The sequence below is a fragment of the Podarcis bocagei genome, assembly GCF_964188305.1.
Source record: "Podarcis bocagei genome assembly, chromosome: 2".
NCBI classification, from domain to species: Eukaryota; Metazoa; Chordata; class Lepidosauria; order Squamata; family Lacertidae; genus Podarcis; species Podarcis bocagei.
The window spans coordinates 111574155-111595243 of NC_138126.1; the positions used below are offsets into that span (position 1 = coordinate 111574155).

At 40.1% G+C, this 21089-nt stretch overlaps 1 protein-coding gene and 1 long non-coding RNA gene across 3 annotated transcripts in view; one reads left to right on the top strand and one right to left on the bottom strand.

Moving 5' to 3' along the window:
• SARNP (SAP domain containing ribonucleoprotein) overlaps positions 1-21089 on the bottom strand; it is a 58147-nt gene that overhangs the window by 12092 nt on the left and 24966 nt on the right. The window contains exons 8-9 of one of the 2 annotated variants that reach the window (XM_081181554.1): positions 20846-20871; positions 18298-18366 (exon numbers count right to left, since the gene is read on the bottom strand). In XM_081181554.1, the coding sequence (XP_081037680.1) occupies positions 18298-18366; positions 20846-20871 (95 nt within the window). The remainder of the gene's footprint in view (positions 1-18297; positions 18367-20845; positions 20872-21089) is intronic. The other variant, XM_081181555.1, reaches the window with a different exon arrangement.
• Positions 914-20722, top strand: LOC308580276. The gene is made up of 3 exons (XR_014004775.1): positions 914-4541; positions 13292-13349; positions 18538-20722. It is a non-coding gene; the product is annotated as an uncharacterized lncRNA (long non-coding RNA).

Consider the following 21089-nt stretch of genomic DNA (forward strand, 5'->3'; position numbering starts at 1 on the left):
ACTGCGCCCAATCAAAGTATCCTTAGATGCCAATACCTGGCTTTTACTAGTACTATACAACTCACAAGTTAGGTGAAGGCAAATACAGAGCAATCAGTCTCCATCACACCCTCCTTGATACTAATCAACATTCTAAGCATGTAGGTACATCTTTCAATCTGCTTAAAGGTAAAGGTAAAGGGACCCCTGACCATTAGGTCCAGTCGTGGCCGATTCTGGGGTTGCAGCGCTCATCTCGCTTTACTGGCCGAGGGAGCCGGCGTACTGCTTCCGGGTCTTGTGGCCAGCATGACTAAGCTGCTTCTGGAGAACCAGAGCAGCGCACGGAAACGCCGTTTACCTTCCCACCGGAGCAGTACCTATTTATCTACTTGCACTTTGCTTTTGAACTGCAAGGTTGGCAGGAGCAGGGACCGAGCAACGGAAGCTCACCCCGGGATTCAAACCGCCGACCTTCTGATCGGCAAGTCCTAGGCTCTGTGGTTTAACCCACAGCGCCACCCGTGTCCCTTTCAATCTGTTTGGCTATTATCAATTGAGGGATGTGCCTTCATGGCATCTTTGGGTAATCTTTCTTAAAGATAAAGAGCTACATTTCTGGCTCTCACAGTGTCCTAGGACACTATGCAAGAATTCTTTTTGTCATTAGCTTTAAGAAGTGCAATTTTAACAATTGCACTATAACAGGCGCTTTTAACTATTTATCTCTTTTCAATATACAGAGGGATGAGTCTTTATGTTCCTTTGAAGTGAAAGGAGGAATAAAAAAAATGAAGCAGTGCTAGGGAAAGGCCTCCGCAAGTTGACTAATGCAGCTGGATAGACTCATACAGCAAACTACAAAGCAATCGAGTTTCCCTAGCCTCATCTCTAAGACAATGTCTGAATATGAAAATATAGTAAGTTACCTTGAGGAAGTACACAACTGAAAGATATCAGGCAACAAATGACAGAAGGATGCTTTCAATTAAGAAAAGGTCCACAGGAGGAAGCAATGCAGAAATTTTCAGATGAACCCTCTCGCATACCAGAATTGAGTTCTAGGATACAATTGAAGACAGGAGCAATACAAATACAGTATGCCTGTAAGTGATCTATGAGGCTTGGTATCGTATATTTAATAGCAGGCAGTTCTGAATTCTGATGCTATGCACTTTCCCCACTCATTATGTTCCTCTCTAAACTGCCAGAGTCTAAGGTTTTGGAATACACTGTGTATTTATCTGCATGTCTATGGTAAATAGCTACAGAGGGATAAACCATGGGTTTTTTCAGCCCTTCATACCAGCTGGTCAAGTCAACACTATGAAAACAGGTTCAATAGATCAATTGTGTACTCTGCAAGCATGTGATAGCAGGGAACGGGGGGGGGGGGAGAGAACTATCCTTTTTTTGTTTTAAACCTGTGGCCTGTTAATTTCTTCAGGTGTCCCTTTTTAAAAAAAATAAAAATAAGCATGACATTATCATGAATTGCATTTTACAAGCCGGTGGGAGGGCATTTATATAAAAATGAACCCTTCTGGTCACCACTCCTGTATCTCCACTGCAGCATGACGGATGGCAGGATGAAAAGCAGAGCCTCCAGGCTTTCAGGCGATGGTAGATTAATGATGACATGGCCTTGACCTCCAAAAGGTAAAGGTTATGAAACACTCATGAGTAGCTGGCTTCCAATTTCATACCCAGAGGGTGAATGACAGCAACTGATAGTTTTGTTCTTCAAAACACTCTAATCCTGGGATGCACAGCTGTCACCCACCACCTTTTTGAAATTCATCCCAACATATTTATATCTTCTTGCTCTTTTCCCTAGTGGACTCTATTCTGTGTCTGTGTGCATCAACTACGCGAATGACGCTCGGCAGCAAATAGTAGGGGCAATGAAACAACAGGAAACTGAAAAGTTTCAATATAATCATATTGTGACACCACTCTCCCTTTTACAGCTCTAGAATGATATTTTGCCAAGTATTAAACTTGCTCAGTTACACATTACACATGCACTGTGATCAATGGCAGAGGCACAATCAAGGAGCTGTTAGTTTTATAGACTCCAATACCACTTACCTTCCCACTCTGCTTCTCACAAAAGACCCAAAGAATATGTGATTAATCTCCCCCTTTCAGGACTAGTCAGTCAAATCAACACAGCTCTTTAATCTCAAAGCCCAAGAGAAAGTCAAACACTGCACAGTTCTTCCCATCCTCTAATAAGTCATGTTTCACCAAGAACTTGATGTAGTTGTAGAAGGTTGTGATGACACTGAAACAAGGTCTTTTCAGAGCCCCAAAAGTGTTGTTTAGAAATGAAGCTACAGATGTGAACTAGTGTTAAATAAGGTTATGTTTATGTTTCTATACAACAGACAGCTGGCAGGCTCGTCCTACAATTTGATACAAAGAAAGGGCAAACTACTGTAGTCTACCACACCATGATGCTAACTTACACATAATGCAAGATGTCAAGGCAATGATGATAATCAATATTCAACTCTATATCCACTGCAGGGTCATCACACCCCTATTTTGAAGACTACAAGACGATAAAACTAATAAAACAAAAGCAGAGTCAGTAACAAAATCTGATAATTCTATCTAATCCGATAGAAAAAAGAATTAAGTTTCACTGTCAATGCACCTTTGCACAACTGTATCATCTTTTGGATTTAGTTGACACAAATTTTCAAGTTACACAGATCTCTACATTAAATATACAGGTCAGCGTTGGCATCATAGCAAAAAATAAATAAAAAAGGAAATGAAAGGCAGTGCAGATCCACCAGGACTCTTTCTTCTTTACTTGACTCTTTCTGCTTAAAGCATAAATACAAGCCAGGGAAGAGAGAAAGCTTAAGAGATCAGAATTGTTTGAGGTGTTGAATTTGTTAAAGGGCAAAGTTCTGAGAGCCAGCAGTTCTGAAAGGCCTCTGTGTCAAAATACCAGGGGCCTTCACAGATAAAAGTTTATGCTTGCTCCAAACGGGATCAGCAGGGGAGTGAGGAACAAAAAAAGTCACAGCCATGTGTTAAGAGCACACCTGCAACTCCCAGTTTAATTCTGAAGTTGAAAAGCATTCTTTGACCTAGACGTCAGAGGATGAAGCATACATATAAGGAATGCCACATGGCAGACTGAAAGAGACACATCTCAGGTGCAGAGTGAAAAAGTGAAAGGCTTTTGTGAGCTTTTTAATAACATAATGTAGCCTTTTCAAGATTCAAAAATATTCCAGGTAATGATGGGTACATTCAACTACCACAAACACTAGCCTTTCTCTTGAAGAAAAATATAAAACTTCTCCCTCCTCAGAGGATCAGATCACGCATTTAACAGTGTTCAAAGGATATAGTTAGGTAGCTTCACCTATTGCATTCTATGTACATGTCCACAATTAGCCTGACCCAGCGAAGGAAATTATGTGTGGGAGCAGACTTTTGTGTACATAGCCAATGCATATACAGAATCACAACTGGTTACATATTCACAACTGATTCCCAGATCTCATCCAGGGTAATGGGAATTGACTGGATAAGGTTTTAGATGAAAATGTATGAACTGAGGACCACTAGTTGTTGTCAGTGATTAGAAATGGACTAGAGCTACAGCTTTTAAAACAACACAGTTAAACAGAAGTTTCAGTAAGCGGAGCTGAAAAACCCATATTTACTGTCCTCAAAAATAATATGCAGAAGACTTTTCTCCCTTATTCCAGATGTCGAATTGTACTTCCTTACTGTCAAAATCTCACTGTCAATGGTCGGAGTGCAAACAGAACACTACAAGCTATTTCTACTTCTCTGTCATGACTAGTGGATTTTGCTCAGTTTTATTTTTCTCATGTATTTTTTAATTTTTGATGTAAGTAGTCTTACATTAATGATCTCCTGACCATTAGTGGAAAATCAGGGCATCTCCCAAATAAAATAAATTAATTTGGGGTTAGCAAGCTGTTTATCACATTGTCTCACTGCTGTTCAGTGGACTGCACAGAAGAAATAAGTTCCTCCAAGCTCAATAGAGCTTACTCCCAGGTAGTGGATATTGGATTGTAGCCTTGCTCTATATAGTCTGCTTAATGATAAGCGAACAGCTAATAATATAAGAATATTCTTATGACTGTAGAATTTTGCTTACTGCAAGCCCACTTTTTGAGAACTTCACATCATATTGGGTTAAAAAGCTATTATAAAATCTCTCACTAAATATTTCATATCTCAGTTTAAGAAGAGTATTACCAATCATAAAATTCTCAGTAAACCTTTTATTACAGCAATTTATAGAGCTCACCAAACAAGCCAGCATCAGCTATGCACAGAAGAGAAAGAGTAGGGCTGGTTTTCATGACAAGCTAAGCCAAACATTGGGTTACTGGGACCGTAGAAGTGTGCGGACTCACGGAGAGAAGTCCTTTTTGCTGCTACACCAGGCTAAGTTTAACTTAAGTGTGAGACAACTAGGACTTGTGATGAAGTTATCTCCTCACTAACCACAAGCTATAACCAAGGTTTGTTCCTGTGCACAGCCCACCAACTAGAAGGTAATGCTTTTCGATATACAGAGGACTAACCAAGTTAACAATATCTGCAATTCTGGAATAAAGGTAATAATAATAATAATAATAATAATAATAATAATAATAATAATAATAATAATAATAATTTATACCCTGCCCATCTGGCTGGGTTTCCCCAGCCACTCTGGGTGGTTTCCAACAAAACACTAAAATACAATAACCTATTAAACATTAAAAGCTTCTCTAAACAGGGCTGCCTTCGGATGTATTCTAAAAGTTTGGTAGTTATTTTTCTCTTTGACATCTGGTCGGAGAGCGTTCCACAGGGCGGGTGCCACTACCGAGAAGGCCTTCTGCCTGGTTCCCTGTAGCTTTGCTTCTCGCAGTGAGGGAACCGCCAGAAGGCCCCTGGCGCTGGACCTCAGTGTCCGGGCAGAACGATGGAGGTGGAGACGCTCCTTCAGGTATACTGGACCGAGCCATTAAACCTAACACCAACTTTAGAAGAAAGACCTCACAATTCAAAACTTCAAGCCTGATCTGTATTGATACCAAATGTGCTTCTCTGAGGAGCTGTAGAAGAACATCTCAAAAGTGAGAACAGAAACTGTATTTTCCCAATAACCTACTGTAACTAAGACTAAATGTGCATAATCTGAAATACCACATATTCTTCCTCTGCTTACCTCCATTACTCAATTTTTCTCCCCTTCTTTTGTTTCTAAAATGTTAAGTCCCTTGGGGCAGAAGCCTCTCATTCTTTAGAAAGTATCATGTGCATGGATAGAACAACAAAAACAATCTCCATAAGATTCTGGAGACTGCTGATTTTAAGAGATTCGGATCAGATTCCTACAGAGTATCATTAAAAGGTTTTAGTTTATATTCAGCTGCTTTATGAATTAACAATATATTACTGTATATTTTCTAAAATAAAAGAAGTTCTAGGACTGCTTTCAAAGACTTGGATTCCACTGCAAGAATGGAAGGTATTCGATACCTCCCACTGTCTGCAGCCCTTTGCACACACCCCAACTAGTGCAGAAGGTTAGAGAACCCTCTAGAACAGTATTTCAGGAAGCTGCAAAAAGGGGGAGATTGGCTACACCCCACACATAAGCAGAAATGCCTGTCACATCCAGCAGGATCTTTGGATCTCAGCCAAAGATCTGAAAAAGCTATTTTTATCTTGAATGGATTTTATTACTAATTATCAACACATGCCTCTACACTGAAACAGATGAGGGATGCTACTTAAGTTTTACTAATAATGAAACCTGTGCTAATAATCAAAATATGTTATGGGGTTTTAATCTGATGCTACAGCAACATATTGCAAGTAGCTCTCCAGGTCCTGAGCTACATGGGTGCCTCCTTTCCCCATCAGCACTAGACAACTGTTTAATCAAACTGAAACAGTTTAATGAGGTACAGAAGGAAAATTATGAACAATGGCACAAATTCCAGAGATGCTGGCATTTTTATTGAGCAAGAAAGCACTATTATAAATCCCTGGAAAATGTTTGTGGTGTAAATTAGAACTCTTAAAAGGCTTGATTATTCATGCCAAAGAAAAGCATTGTGGTTGGCTTGCACTGACCTCATGTATGCATTCCCCTTACTTTAGATTACTTTTGTTTTTCATGGTGAACAGGAGTTAAAAAAAGAAATGTGACTTCAGGTTTTTTTTTGTTAAAATCAGAATAGACCCTTGAAGACTGGGAGTGAGAGCACAGTTCTCCATTCTCCCCCAGTTGCTCCTCCAAATTCCTGCAGCCAAGTGGTTCAACAGTTTCTGAATGGCACACATAATGACATCATTGATTGAACTATAATAGAAAGGAAAGGGGGGTGGGGGGGAAAGATGTATTTGTGTTACAGACAAAAGATAAGTTCTGTTTCACAGCAGGGACAAATGAAGAACCAGATGACTGGACAGAGTGAGGTCGCCGAGTACCCCTTGCCATTGTTTTCGTTTTAAGCAACCCTTCCACTACTCCCTAAAGGTTTGTTAGGGACTCAAAATCCTTTTCAAATGGCACCGTGGAGAAAGGAAAGATCAGGAGCCCTGCTGACCCTTCACAACTCTCTCATCATTTATTTTTAAAATATCATGTATTGTAAGTGGGGGGAATGATATAAACATTAATAATAGTATAATCCTAAACACTGAACAATGATATCACCAGGACTATTGGAAATACATAGCTAAGAAGCAAGCACCATTCAAACCTCAAACAGAAGGATCCATCTTATATTTTTGCATTTTGGTCTCCCCCCCAAAAAAAGTTACTTTCTCCTAGATAGGCTTGATGGAGACACAAGCTCTAATATGCTGAGAAATCACTCACAAGTATTTGGACCACACATCTGGAGAGAGTGCTATTTTGAGTGGCTGAAAAGGAAGGCGTTCAATGTTTGCAATATCTGGATTGAGTTAATTGCTAAAGTCTTTGAAAGCTCATCTGCAGAACTATACTTGCTTTATTCCTGGCGATATATGTTAAAGATGTCAAATGAAGTTATTCTAGAGTATACCAGCAAGAATAATACAGCTTCTGGAATCAAAGAGATGGCAAAGTCTAATGGACGAAAATTTAGTTACGAAAATCATTGGGAGTTCAAAATGAAAAACCTCCAACTGTTAACAATGGAAGAACATTTAAAACACTATGTCAGATAAATGTACCCCGGCCTCCCTTGTTTTCTTAGATTCAACAGATGGGCCCTTGCGCAAACGCATGTGTGTGCACTGGTAGAGGCCTGGCTGGAAAGTTTAAAACGGCTCCATGAAAGACGGACTGAAGAAAAGGAAATATGAATTGGCCCTGCCCCATAGCTCGACCAATTGCAGCTAGGAGCTGGGTGGAGTCATAGATAAAAAAAAGAAGTAGACTCGGATACGCTGGCCTGCATCCTTTTTGATTTGAAATGTTTGTTTTGGGCTTCTCAGCAGTACATAACGGCAATAAACGGGCAGGAGGAGTGCTGGCCTGCAATTGTGCCCGTATAAGAGGTGCCAGAACTGTGCTCCGACACTTTCCAGCTGAAAAAGGTCTGGTTACAAGGTTTAACAGAAAAACAACCTGCAAAGATTTGGATAGTATATCAGACCTGAAACAGGATTTTAAATTGGTATATTTATTAAGGTTTCAAATAAAAAATAACTCTCCCCAGGTCTACAAGAGTCTGCTCTTTGTAATAAACAGAAATTCTGTACTAACCAATGAATTTATTTTCTTCTTGAGGGAAGTAGGACAGCTGAGTATGGTGATAGGCCCTTCTACCAGGCCACAATACCATTTTATCCTAATGAGAAATATACAGATCCTTATTTAAAGAGAAAGTTTCCAGCTCAGATACACCATGAGAAAAATGATTTTCAGAGTCAAATTTTGATTGAAACGGCAGTGAATGGTTCAAAGCTCAATCTGGTTAAGGCTTTCAAGAAAATGCTGAGGACTCTAGCATACTGCAGAAGAACTGAGAAGGGTAAAATGAACTAACGTATTGGGTGATAACTTGGGGAGGGGGGCAAAGACTATGTTCAAACCCAAGTTTCAGATGATTATGATTGTCTTGGGGCAGTTCAAGATTTCCCTAGATCCTGCAGTGTCTAGACTCTTATTTATAAGATTGTAGACACCAGGACAAAGGTTCTCCAAATAAGCTTACGAAGTTTAATGGTGAAGGAATGTCTTGATACAAACAAGATGTTTCTCACCTAGATGCATAACTTAGTGAGTTGGAAGATTCGCTCAAATTCTATATAACCTGGAATCCCGTATCTTAATGAAGAATGGGGTACTGATGTAGGAGATGCCTGCTGGCTGGTAGGAATCCATGGGTCCTTTGGCAACAGCTTCACTACACTGGAGAATTACAAGTGTCTTAGTCACTTTGCTGGAATCAGTAGCACCATAGCCTGCAGGTCCTTAATCTTCCTAAGTACAGTGGTACCTCGGGTTAAGTACTTAATTCGTTCCGGAGGTCCGTTCTTAACCTGAAACAGTTCTTAACCTGAAGCACCACTTTAGCTAATGGGGCCTCCTGCTGCTGTTGCGCCACTGCTGCACGATTTCTGTTCTCATCCTGAAGCAAAATTCTTAACCCGAGGTACTATTTCTGGGTTAGCGGAGTCTGTAACCTGAAGCTTATGTAACCTGAAGCGTATGTAACCTGAGGTACCACTGTACTTGTGAAATGAGAGGTAGAATCTGTGAAGCATATAACACTTTCTGGAACAGTCTGCTGATAGGATGTCCACAACTGCAGATTCTCCCACATCAAGAAACTTGATGTGAATCTAGGCAGCTGATTTTGAGGAACCAGCGAAGTTTCATGATGGCTTTTCTGAGCAATCATTTGTGAAACACTAATTGGCCTAGCTTTGGCAACCAAGCCAAAGATGTTCTGTCTTGATGAACTGAAGACATTTCTCTGTATAGAATAACAGGGAGGTGGTTTCCTTAAGGAGGAGTTTTGAAAATGTACTGATAGGCATTTGCTACTACATTGTCTGTCTTGAGGAATACCTAATGTCCTGGTAGAAGATGGAAGAAATGCCGCAGTGCCAGTATGATTGCCCAAAGTTCTAGGGAACTGACGTTCAATTAAATTGTTTCTGGAGACCACAGGTCTTGGTGCTGTACACCTTTGCAGTGTGCACCTCAAATTTTCAGACTGGGATATGTTGTCAAGAGCAGTTGGATGGACTCCTGAATAGGAATCTCCAAGCTCAGATGAGTCAATGATACCCACTATCTGAGTGGTCTCCGGGTTGAGGTTGTTGGTTATTTGCAGTGGGTATCCTAGAAGAAATGTCTGAAATACATGCAGATAATCAATCCCAAAAATCTGGAGACTGTAGATGAGACTGAGGTCTCAACCATAACTTTGTTGTTAAAAAGCTTACGGTGACTTGGCTATCTGCAAGATAGAATCAAAGTGTTCTTCATTTTGTTGATGATGAAACTGTTCTTGCAGAGTATACATCATCCTGGCCATGTCTTGACAGCACTAGGATTTAGAGGATGATCAGACTAGAAGATTGTCCAGATATGGCTAGATATTCATTCCTTTGGTTCTGTGCCAATAGGATCTTTATAAAGACTCTGGGAGTGGGGAGGAGATGAAAATGAAGAGTTTGGAAAATGCAATTGTTCTTCACTGTAGCTCAGGGATGACTGTGGCACCCCAGATATTGTTGGACTTCAACTCCCACCATCTCAAACCATTGTCCATGCTTGCTGGGGTTGTAGTTGAACAAACAGGGAGGGGTTGGTTCCCTATCCCTGCTGTAGGTGAAGCAAAGGAAACTATGATGCTCTGGTTTGACTGGGACATTTAATAAGCCTCTTCAGATGAATGGATATCAGATAATAATTGAGTCTGAGGCATGCTAGGATGAAGTGCAAGATCTCTATGCAAAAAAATTTACTTTGGAAGGTGATGATTGACCATCTTTGGCTCCAAGATGAGGAGCGTGGTCCCTGGTGTGTGTGTTTTTTGAGATAGTAAAAAAAGGCTGAAAACATATATTGGTATTTAGAGGAGGACCTGGTGCTCTCCCTGGGGATCTTGCAAAAATTCCACAAAATACCCCTTTCCCACTCTCCAGATCCCAACAGTCTGTCATGGACCCCTTCCAAATCTCATGGGATGTGTCTCATACAGGATAACTGAGCATAGGGTTGTGCTGAAAAATCAGTATTGGTCATACTTAGATTGCTGCTGCTAACTGGATGGGAATGACTGAGAGGTTGATTGGAACAGAAAGGTTTTTTGTAGGCACAAAATAGCTGAGGCTGTTTGTTCATTGTTTTCTCTCCCATGTATCTGGGCGTGGATTTCTTCTTGGTATCTGCTACAACCACATTCAAAGCTTTCCTCAGAGTCATGTACTGGAGAACACTGGTTGGTTTGGGATCAGCCACAGAATTATATAGCCAGATATGACTTCCAACTACATTGTTAGAAGACATGGCCCTACCTTCAAGCTGAAGATTGCCCAGAAAAGCACCTGCCAGGAAAGCCAAGACAAGTGCCCCTTTGCAGAGCAGAATCACTAGTGTTGTTCTCCAGAACTTCATTCACTCAAGTGAAGACTGTGCAACACATCACAGGACACAAAATCATGCTTATTATCAGAAAGTTGATTAAAATTGGTGACATTAGTGATGGTGTGATTTGGGTTTGGAATGCTTGACTGATTCATTAAATTACTATACACACAGGTCTTGCTATCCACACATAATGCATTTGCAGGAAATCGTTTGTTAGGCAAGCATTTGCATAATGCATTGATGATTTCCACTGATTCCTATAGGGACATTTTGAATGTGTTCCAACCATGGAATTTATATATATAATTGGGGAGAATTTCAGGTTGTTTTTGCTATTATTTTTAATGTTTCTATAAGTCGTTCTGAGTCACTTTTATGTGGAAAAAAGTGACAACAATACTTCATTTCCCTATTTCAGTCATAAAAACCACTCAATACTGAAGTTATGGATATTTAAAACAACAAAGTCCCGGTGCCATAAAGATTACAATCAAAATTTCATCTAGGGTAGAGGGAAGACAGAAAGAGGGAAGGAAGGAAAGGAAGAGGTAAGAGTAACAGAGGCAATAAATTATCCACTTCAACATACTAGAGTGCAGAAATTTTATTAGAGAGCAGTAGGTATGAGTGCAATGCACAGACATCAATACTACCTGTTCGAGAACTAGCTTCAACCAAATGTACCAAATGTAGGTGGATCACAGGGCCAGATCCAGCATTTCATTTAAAAAAGAGACACAGAGAATGTGGACTAGATACAAGGAATAACAGAAAAATAGGAACAAGAGAATGGGGGTCAGGGTGAAGGGTCAGCTTCTGACAGAAGTTGCAAAACATTTATTGGACATTTATCCAGCTTGACTATTTCTAACTGGTTTAATTTGCTTAGAGCCTTAAAGGGCTTTAACTCTGAATATGTAATCAGTTTTATTGAAGCTAAGCTTGAGTTTAGGAAAGGCTGTATTTGGGAAACCTGAGAGACAGTATCACTCTGGTTAACATATTTCTAGGAAATACAATGCCTTCAAAAACTGAGGCTGCAATTGTGAAATAATATATTTTACGAGAGTAAAGACCTGCCTACTTTTTCAGCCATGCCTAATAGATGATTGAGTGAAATGGTTAGACTATATATTGAGAGACAGAAGACACCCATCCTAGGACCTGCAAACTATACAACCTATGTGATCAGTGTAGCCTGGCACAAGCCACTGGACTCTTCTTATAAACAACCCAGAGCGTGGGGGAGGAGTGGCCTTGCTTTCAGCATCCCTGTGTTGAAATGTCCATGACTGCCAGCACTATTCTTCACCTTGTCACTTCCCATTATTCTAAAATCAACAGGCCTACATTCATGACTACTCAACTTGGAGCACAGTGACATCATTTCAAGGCGGCAGGGAGGGGGGAGCATATCAAGGGCAACCCACTACACTGGATATGTGTATACTGTAGATGCTTTCCTTTAGAACAGATTCATACTTTACATTTGGAAGTCAGGTTCAAAGTGTGCAATCTGCTGCTTTGCACCTATGGCATGCAAGCCAATCTAAAAATACTAATAAAAATGCCATTTCAGTGAGAATGACAACATCCGCTTATACATGTTTACTCAGAAGTAAGGCCCAATGTGTTTACTGGGGCTTATTACTTAGTGAGTTAGAATTGGAGGCTCAGAAGCAATTCTGAATACAGCATTAGCTTTGAACCAGTATGCCTCATATTATGATTCTTCCCAGTGTAATGTCTCCAAAGAGACAAAATTCTAGATACAATCTAGATTGATACAATCTCTTTCATATACGAATTAGGTTCTAATATAAAGCCTCTTGAATGGATACCTTATGCAGCCTCTCCCTCCCCTTGGATTTGTAAAAGAAAATCTACACACATTGGCAAGCCGAGGGCCAAGCTAGATGTACCAAAATTCATAGTTTTTAAAAATGGTGCCTGAACAGCCATTTTTATATTGAAGAATAAGGGACTGTGGGGTTGCAGTCCTGAACATGCTCATAATCTGGACTGAGCACCTGGACCAGTTTCTTGCTGGAAATCCCCCCCTCCTTGGCTGCTATTTGTCCCCAAAGGTGCTGCCTGCAGTAAACTACATTCAGGGGCAAAAGGCAGCTGAAGTGGGAGGTGGTTTCCTGCAGTAAATTGGCACTGAATGCTCTAGTTATCGTAATATTGTGTAGCGGACAAATGATAGCTTCAAAGGAGAGCACATCAAGAAGGTAGCAGACCAGAAATCTTTCAATCTTTGAACCTTTAGCCCTATCATGAAGGTGCCCCCTTTTCCTTTTTTTTGTTTGTTTTAATTTACTGCCTTCCCCCTTTTTTCTCTTCCTTATCCATTCCCTCTTCCTTTTAAAACACTGTTTTTCTCCCTCTTTCCTCCCCCCCCCCAAGTTATAAACACCACCACCACAAAGGCGGAGGGGAAGAATGGTAGTGCTGCCACTTGCGTGACCCATTTTAGTCAGGGTTCAACCCATTTGTGTAACCTGACAACACAAGCTTATACATGTTTACTCAGAACCATGTTCCATTGTGAAGACAAGTGCACTAGACAGGGTGGCTAACCTGTGACCTTTTGGGTGTTGTTGAACTCCAACTCCCATCAGCCCAAATCAGCAGGGTCAATGGTCAAGGAAGATGGGAACTGGTCCAGATAAATATTACATACCAATAAATATTACCTTTTTACAGAAACTGCACAGACAAAAGTGAAAAAGGAAATAGAGTTTGAGGTGAAACCTGCAAAAAGGTATGGAATATTTCTCAGGATATATGGGAACAGGGGTAACATTGTATGAGGAAACCATGTGCAGCTTGTAAACGTAAGGGGAAATGTAAGAGCAACAGAGAATGACTACGAAGTTGCTGGCAAAGCCTTCCAAGCTTGTCCTAACCATGTAACCACCTTGGACAGAGCCTGGTTTGCTCCCAAGAGAACCAAGATACCTCATCCTTCGGAAGTAATAAAATGGCTGGATCCTGATGCTCTTATATTGTAACAAAAATCTTGTCTAACGTTCAGGAAGCTCCCAGACCACAAAATCAGTATGGTTCTATAGCAACATAGCTCCTTTTCAGGATAAATATTTCCTTTTCAGCTTGTTTGAGCTTAAGAAGCAAATGTTGCAATTAATTTTCCTGCTATCTTCTGCAGTAGTGTGTTACTAGATCAAGACCTGCTTTGAATGCTATAGGAGTACTCAGAACCGTAGCATGGCTGAAGCTTAGCAGTCTGGAACTTGAGCAGTGTTTGGATAAGGTGCCATGTCCCATGTTAGCCATTTGCAGCTTTCTAAGGGATGAGTGAGAGAAAATGGTCTGGTTCCCACATAACACTAAGCCAAACCATGGTTTAGCACAAACAAAAAGGCTCATGGAGAGGAAGCTGCAATTGCCTTAATCTCTTCGGAACACTCTGCTACTGCAATGTTAAGATGTGGCTTTGACTTAGCTCCTCATCTGAACCCAGGCTTGTGGTTTAGCTCTATCCGGATAAACTATGATCTGTAGTCAAGCTCTGTCCAATGGTTTACCTCAGCACAGCAGCAAAATGACTGGAAAAGGAGCCAAGTGACTGCAATCTCCAATTCAGGACCCCACACGTTTGCTTGTTTACACTAAACCAAAGTTCGGCTTAGAGTTATGTGTGAACAAGATCAATTCATAATACAATAGTAAATATTACTAACAATTTTGGAAAGAGTGCTGCTGCTGTGTTCTCTGCTTGAAGTATAGTACTTTGAGGAAAAAGGTATTAATTGGTAGCATGGATTTCAGTTCATAGTTATAGAACCCTACATTAGGAGAAGATTAGTTTAAATGGTCATCAGATCTTTTGCAGCACTTTTCCCCTGCTTTTGTTTCCTATTGGTTAATATTTTTCCATATGGGAACCGGTGGGATGTATTTGAAAATATTGCAAGGAAAAGAACAATCCAGGAAAAGAATCCTTCCTCAGCATACTGCTCTGAACTTTTTGAAAGTGTAAACTGTTAAGCCAACTGCTTTCTCATTATATATGCACAAAGCTGCCACCCTATTTGCCTTCCCAAAACCACATTATGAAAAATGAGCTTTGCTAAGCCCATTTTAGAAAACACAAACTGTTCCTTTCTGCCTCTATAACAAGCCTTCACTAAAAAGAATTAAGCTACATTAAGTTTGACCAAAATTCACTTTTAAACTTTTACTGAATAACAATTACTTTGTCAATCTATGTGCTACTACTCATTTGCAATCAAACTACAACTTTCATCCATTTTATACACATGCCAAGTTTAAAAAAAACATTGCCCTTTCCCCATTACAAACAGGAAAAAGAACAAAGCAATCCATGTAGGATATATTTTTTAAAATCCATGTAGGATACGTATTGTAATTTATTGACAAAAATGAATGGAGAAAGACTCAAATTTCTGAATGTTAACCATAAGCTCTGTCACATCAAAGGTGTAAAAATGCAATACACTTTGCAGCTGGTTTATTAAGTGGTATTATATGATTGTACAATAGGTCCAGTTTTGACAAATTTGGGTATTACTGCATTTCTAAAGAGATTCCTACTTGTTTTCCAAGCATTATTAACTTTTTGGGTTTAAGCAGAGGCCTCAAAGTTTCAAGTAGAGCACCGAGTCTTTTGTTTCTTTTCGACTTAAAACCCACATTTGAGAGTTGGGAGAAGCTGGTGCTAATGTGCCTGAGGTTTGATCCTTGCAATTTTTGCTCCATTTGCAGTGTGACTTTGACGTGCTGGTACTTTACCTCCCTAGCTCAAACCTCTGACAGGCTGCAGGTTAATTAGCTACTTGTAAAACAGAACAAGACCCTTACATTAGCTAATGTGAAGCACAAATTATTTTAGTCATCTGTTCCGACTGGGAATGGCACCAAATAATGCAATGCAGAAAGGAACATTTATGCTAAGCCAAAGGCTCTCTGAAAGAGCCCCAAGCTTCTGTTTTGTGGTAATACTCTCTCTGCTGGATACCTACAACCTTGTTTCATGCATAAAAAGAAAAAGCAAGCCCTCTGAGAATGCACTTTTGCGTTACGATGCAAGCAACCCGCTCAGCCTTCTGCAGCACTGAAGCCTGCAGCTATCAGCTCTCCCACTGGGAAGCCAGAGGTTCAGAGTGGTACAGGGAGCAGCTGCTACAGAGGGGAAATTTACAAGGGAAGGGAGCAGTTTAAGTGTAACTTGCAGAAATCAAGGGATAGCAGCCTCAGGTCAGAGGGTAAATTTTAAAAGGAGGCTTCCCTTGAGAGCATGGGGAGGGGGTGTGATTAGTTCTGGAGAGGAAAATGCTTTCTTGATTTATTTTAAAAATTAATTTGATGGCTCCGTGCTGACAGAAAAAACAAGCGAGCACCTGCCACATCTATTATACTAGACAGCGACAGTCACCACCTCTATTCTACTGTACTAGTAGGAGCTTTGTTATCTTTTAGGAAGAGATGTTTTTAACAGAATAGATTCTACAGTGGCAGTGGGTTCAAAGCTACAGATTAGATGGAGAGCCTCTTACTCGGATCTAGGTTTGCTCCCCTGATCCCAGCAGGCTTGAAATTGCCCTTGGCTATATTCCTCTTCCCCCACCTCTCTTGTTCAAAACCAATTTGAATGGGAAATGAAATGTGGCTCCAGAGACAATGGTTTACTGTAAAGTTTTTGCTGCAATGCGTGGTGTTAAAAATCTGCAAAGACCCATGCAACCAGGCTACTCTGTAATGAAAAGCTATAAAGAACACCCAGGTGGGAAACACAATACCACAATACCAGTGGCTAATTGAAGCAACCAACAATATTCCTCAATAGAATTCACGAGTGCTGTTCAGAGAGAGAGAGAGAAAGAAAACACTTCTAAGCCCCTGAACTCTACTTCCTAATAGAAGATCACAACAAATCTCAAGACAAATCATCCTAATGTTATTGCTTGTCACTCTGCCTCATATATGCAAGGAAAACCAGAACTGGAGACAAAATGTTAGTGTTTAAAGAATACAGATGCACAGAAACATAGATTTTCCAGACCGAACTTAGAAATCAATTTCTGACCTTGGATATGCCATTCTCCTATTGGTATTTTCTCCCCGTGTATAAAGAGGATCGATTCTCTGATGAAGCTAGCTTCGTTTGTATTCTTTAAGAGCATTCAAATTAATGTTTAGCACTTTTATTTTGTCAAGTACTGAACAGGGAATAGTTGTGGGAAGCTCTTTAGAGAGAGCTTACAATTCTTATGAATCGTCATCTAAACAATTCCGCTCAAAAGGAAACTTGGCCATAAATGCTGACAAAGCATATATTCTTCCTGAAAAATGTGCACTCCTGGTGACAGGGTTAATGATGTTTGAGCAGCCTCTCACCCTGACCTGCCCCTCCACATATTCCAGCTTTAATGCACTTGCATGATTTCACCCTTCCCCCAGAGCAGAGGGTGGGGAGGAAAATGGCCTCCACCTCCAGTTATTTTCTACATGGTTTAACCCCCTGGTGCCAGGTTTAGTGCCTTACTGCAGAACGGAATGCATTAAATGTGCAAATCCCAAGAGGGATGGAATAGTTTATCTGGTAGGGGTTAAGACAAAATGACAGCCTTCCTCATTCACGAGGCTTTTTCCAGAAGAATATTTCCAAGTCTGAAATAATCAATATACAGCATTCTCTCTCCCCTCCCCCCCATTCCCAAATCCTGTTTTCTTCTATGGTGGTACTGAACTGGAGAACTGTCAGCAGCTTTCAGGCCCACAGAGAGTAACAGCCCAGCCTAATATCAGTTTCCAGATCTAGATACCCCCCCGCCTTTTTCCTCATGTCTCTCATCTGTAACGCAGAAAAATCTTTGGGAAAGATTTTAGCAATGTCACCTGCTCTAACAATTTCTGCTGAAGGATTTCTGGCCACCATTGAACTGATGCTAACTTTTTTCAGACATTATGCTTCTTTTATTGGAAGCATAATGAACCCAAGTCAATATTGGGAATGCTGGGTCCTGAACTCGGTGGCAGATAGAACCCAGAACCACACAGAACTAGAGCTTAGTTCTTAGTATGTGCTAAAACTGCTTAGGGTGCACTGCAGGAGCAGGGAATCATATGACTGAATATTCCCAGATGCAAAAATTAAAATAAGTTAAATTAGCTTTCCGCACAAAAAATTAGATACTAGGGAGAAGGGTTCTAGCTTAGCCTTCTCCTTGTTGTATTAGCTTTCTGTCTGTAGAAACCCTCCAGCAATCTGAAGTGGTACAGTCCAGACGTTTGGGTGAAATCTAAATTGGAAAGCTTTCTGCAACACTGTGGGCAGCCTCATTCCTTAGCCAGGGTAACGGGGCGGGGACCAAGACACAAGTGAACATTTCAATTATTCTGTTCTAAGAGGACTGGTCCCAAGGAATATTACCCGAAAATTAGTAAGAAACCTATGCTTAAAAAAAAAGAAATCAGAAAGCCATATGCTCCTAATTCAGCAATAAGCACTGCTACATGATCTCTTAACACAAACTCTTTAATTCTATAAATTGGGCTTGGAGCTAGTCTGATGATACGGGAGATTAAGATCCTTGATCGACCAGGAAGTTTCACCAAAGCAAGTAAGATAAAACAAGTAGGATTACAGGATTAAGTGATATATGTGCTGCAGTTTTTCAATTTTTCAAATATTTATTACTCTAGTAGTGCTTGCCCTGGAACCTTACCTTTTTGGAGGCTGTGGAGACATTCATGCCAAATCTCTGAGCCCTTTCCTTTAATTTGTCTATATTTACCTAGAAAAGTCACAGGAAACAGTTTAATATAATCTCCACTCATATTCTTAGATTAAGGAATCCTAAAGACAATACGCACTTACGCCAAGGAAAATGGAAGAGATCTGAAATTTAGTGTTTGTATTGATGAATTTGCTAAACCCTAATAAAAATCCTCTTTCTATACTGCAGCAACCCCTCTTACCAATTACGGAGGGAAGGAGAATAAGAAGATGGCATCCAGAAGTTCAGAATTTTACTGCAAACTGCTTCTAAGAAGGATTTGTGCTAGTGTTTTAGTAGAGGGATTTTTAAGAAGACTGATTCTTCTATTTTAAAATGTGTTGACAACAGTAAAAATGGAGCCATCACATCTGTTGTTGCCAAGTCAATTGTGTTTTGTGTATCTTCAATAAATCATGTTTAACGTATTGTGATATTTTGGGGATCTGATTTGCATTTTGAACTCTATAGCAACATGTATATACCATTCAACTCTTAAAGATAAACACAGGAAAGTATCAAAGAGAAAATATATTTTCACCAAATTTCAGCACCATCTCAGATTTGAGAAGATGCCATGTCTAATTACATTCAGAACTAAGAAGCATTTGGCATGAGCTGAATGTTTTAGCAGCTTGCGTTGTGTCCCGCCCCACCCAGTGACATATTGGGGAGCAAGAAATTCTCTGTAAAATTGGGATCCATCTCTTTCTCTTGGCAAAGTTCTCACTGGGAGGCAAGAAGGAATCTTGCTGGGCGCTGCTTTGCAGATCAATTCTTTTAAAGTGCTACAACAGCATTTTTAAGGACATGACAGGCAGCAGTGTCATTCTCCTCTCTTAGCAAATTGCTATGGGGTGTAGTGGCAGCCCTGCAGATAAAGTTGCAAGTCTGCAGTTGCCAACTTTAAAGGAGGCCAATCGGCACCCCTGCTTGATTGCCCGTTTCAAAAATAACTGAAACAGACTTTTCTTTTTGGGGTGTGATAAAACTATTTTTTAAAAAAAGTTCTCTACATTCCGTTTCAGTCCTAATTTGGCCAAGAAATTTACATTAGGGAAGTTTTGCATAGTTCCCTTAAAGCTATTTCAAGCAACATAGCATCCTTTATGAGGAATATCTAATAGTTGCTAAATGAGCATATATTGCAAAGATTTATACTATGGGGGACCCTGGAATCTTTAGGTGGGAATCCATTTCATGATATTGTCAAAGTACTTCCCAAGTAAGCAACAGAACAGAAGACTGAAACTAGCATTTGTTCTACTAGAACGATCCTCAAGAAACACTGCCTAAATTAGCAGGGCAACTAGCCCTTTGTTCTTAATACTATAATCAGTAGTGCACACAGTGCTTTGCAAAGTAACATAAGCAACACGTTCTAAAAGTGTAGCCGTGTTGTAGATTAATAAGTCAAAAGGAGTTAGGCTCCTATCTCAAAGAATTGACAATCTAAATTTTGACGATAAGAGAGTCATGTCTTATCGGAGGATGAATATGAACAAATGCCCACACTTAGACATCATTTTGGCCAGAAGTGACAACTAAAGGGTTAAGCCAAAAGCTTCACAGAAGAAAGAAGCTTGAAGGGGAGGGATGGTAGTGGTGAAGAGGTGGCAGTGGGAAGGAGCAACTTCCAGGCATAGAGGCAAGGGAGAAAGTGAAGAGACACATGAAGGAAAATAAAGACTTTTCAAGAACTGACTGTTGTAAACGAAGGTCATAAGCAAAGATGTGCCAGCAGAAACACAAGATGAGGCAAATCTGTTACGTTTGATGGCAATGGCAAGGCATTGGTGCAGAATGGGGGGGGGGGGAGGAAGTGATTGAAGGGATTTGAGTAGATGTGTCATATAACTTAATAAAAAGAGAAGTGAAGAAATGAATTTGGGCAACAGCTTTTTAGATACAGTGAGATGTGACAAAGCAAGGTCAAATAGAACAAATTAGCAGTAGTTAATGGAGGAGGCAACCAGAGAATGAACCAGTTTTTCATCTGACGGACCAAAAAAGAATGGACAGATCTGTTGGATATGGACTTTGTGGCAGAATGAATATGGGGAAGCCAAGGAGAAGGAAAAATGGGGGGGAGGGGACGAAACCAGCAAGGCTTCTTGCCTGGTTTAGTACCTTTGAACTAGAACAGAATCTGAAGTTGTACGTGGAAGAAAACCAATTAATATGCCTGATTTCCTAATACGATAGAATTGCTTTTAGCAATGGAATAAAGAACACAATAGACATACAATATGCATCTCATCTTCTACTCCATTAGGCACCAAAGAACCACAAAAAGTGAAAAAAGAAAGCAAAATATTTCAAAGAACTGGATCTAAATAAAAATTATATGCTTGTCTTGAGGCGCCCACTCACTAAAGAGATACTGTTTTTGTCTGTCAGTCCCCCCCCCCCAGGTGGATTCACTAGCAAGTTTTAATGAATGAAGAACCATTGTAAAACCAAGCCAGCTATAACTGTAAGCAAAGTAGCTACTTACTGTAGTCTTACTTTCTGTCACAAGACCTGAAATAGGGAACAAAAACCATTTTAAATTATCATATTTGAATCAAGCTTTCTTCCGATTGCCTAAATAGTAAATTTAAAAAGTGGTTAGAATCAAAGTAGTGGTCTTAAAGCCAAAAAGCACTCAAAATATGCTTGAAGTGGAAATTTTTATTAGAATATATAATGGCTTAGATTCCAAAATTAATAGGGCATTAGCAGAATAAATGTTTCCTGTT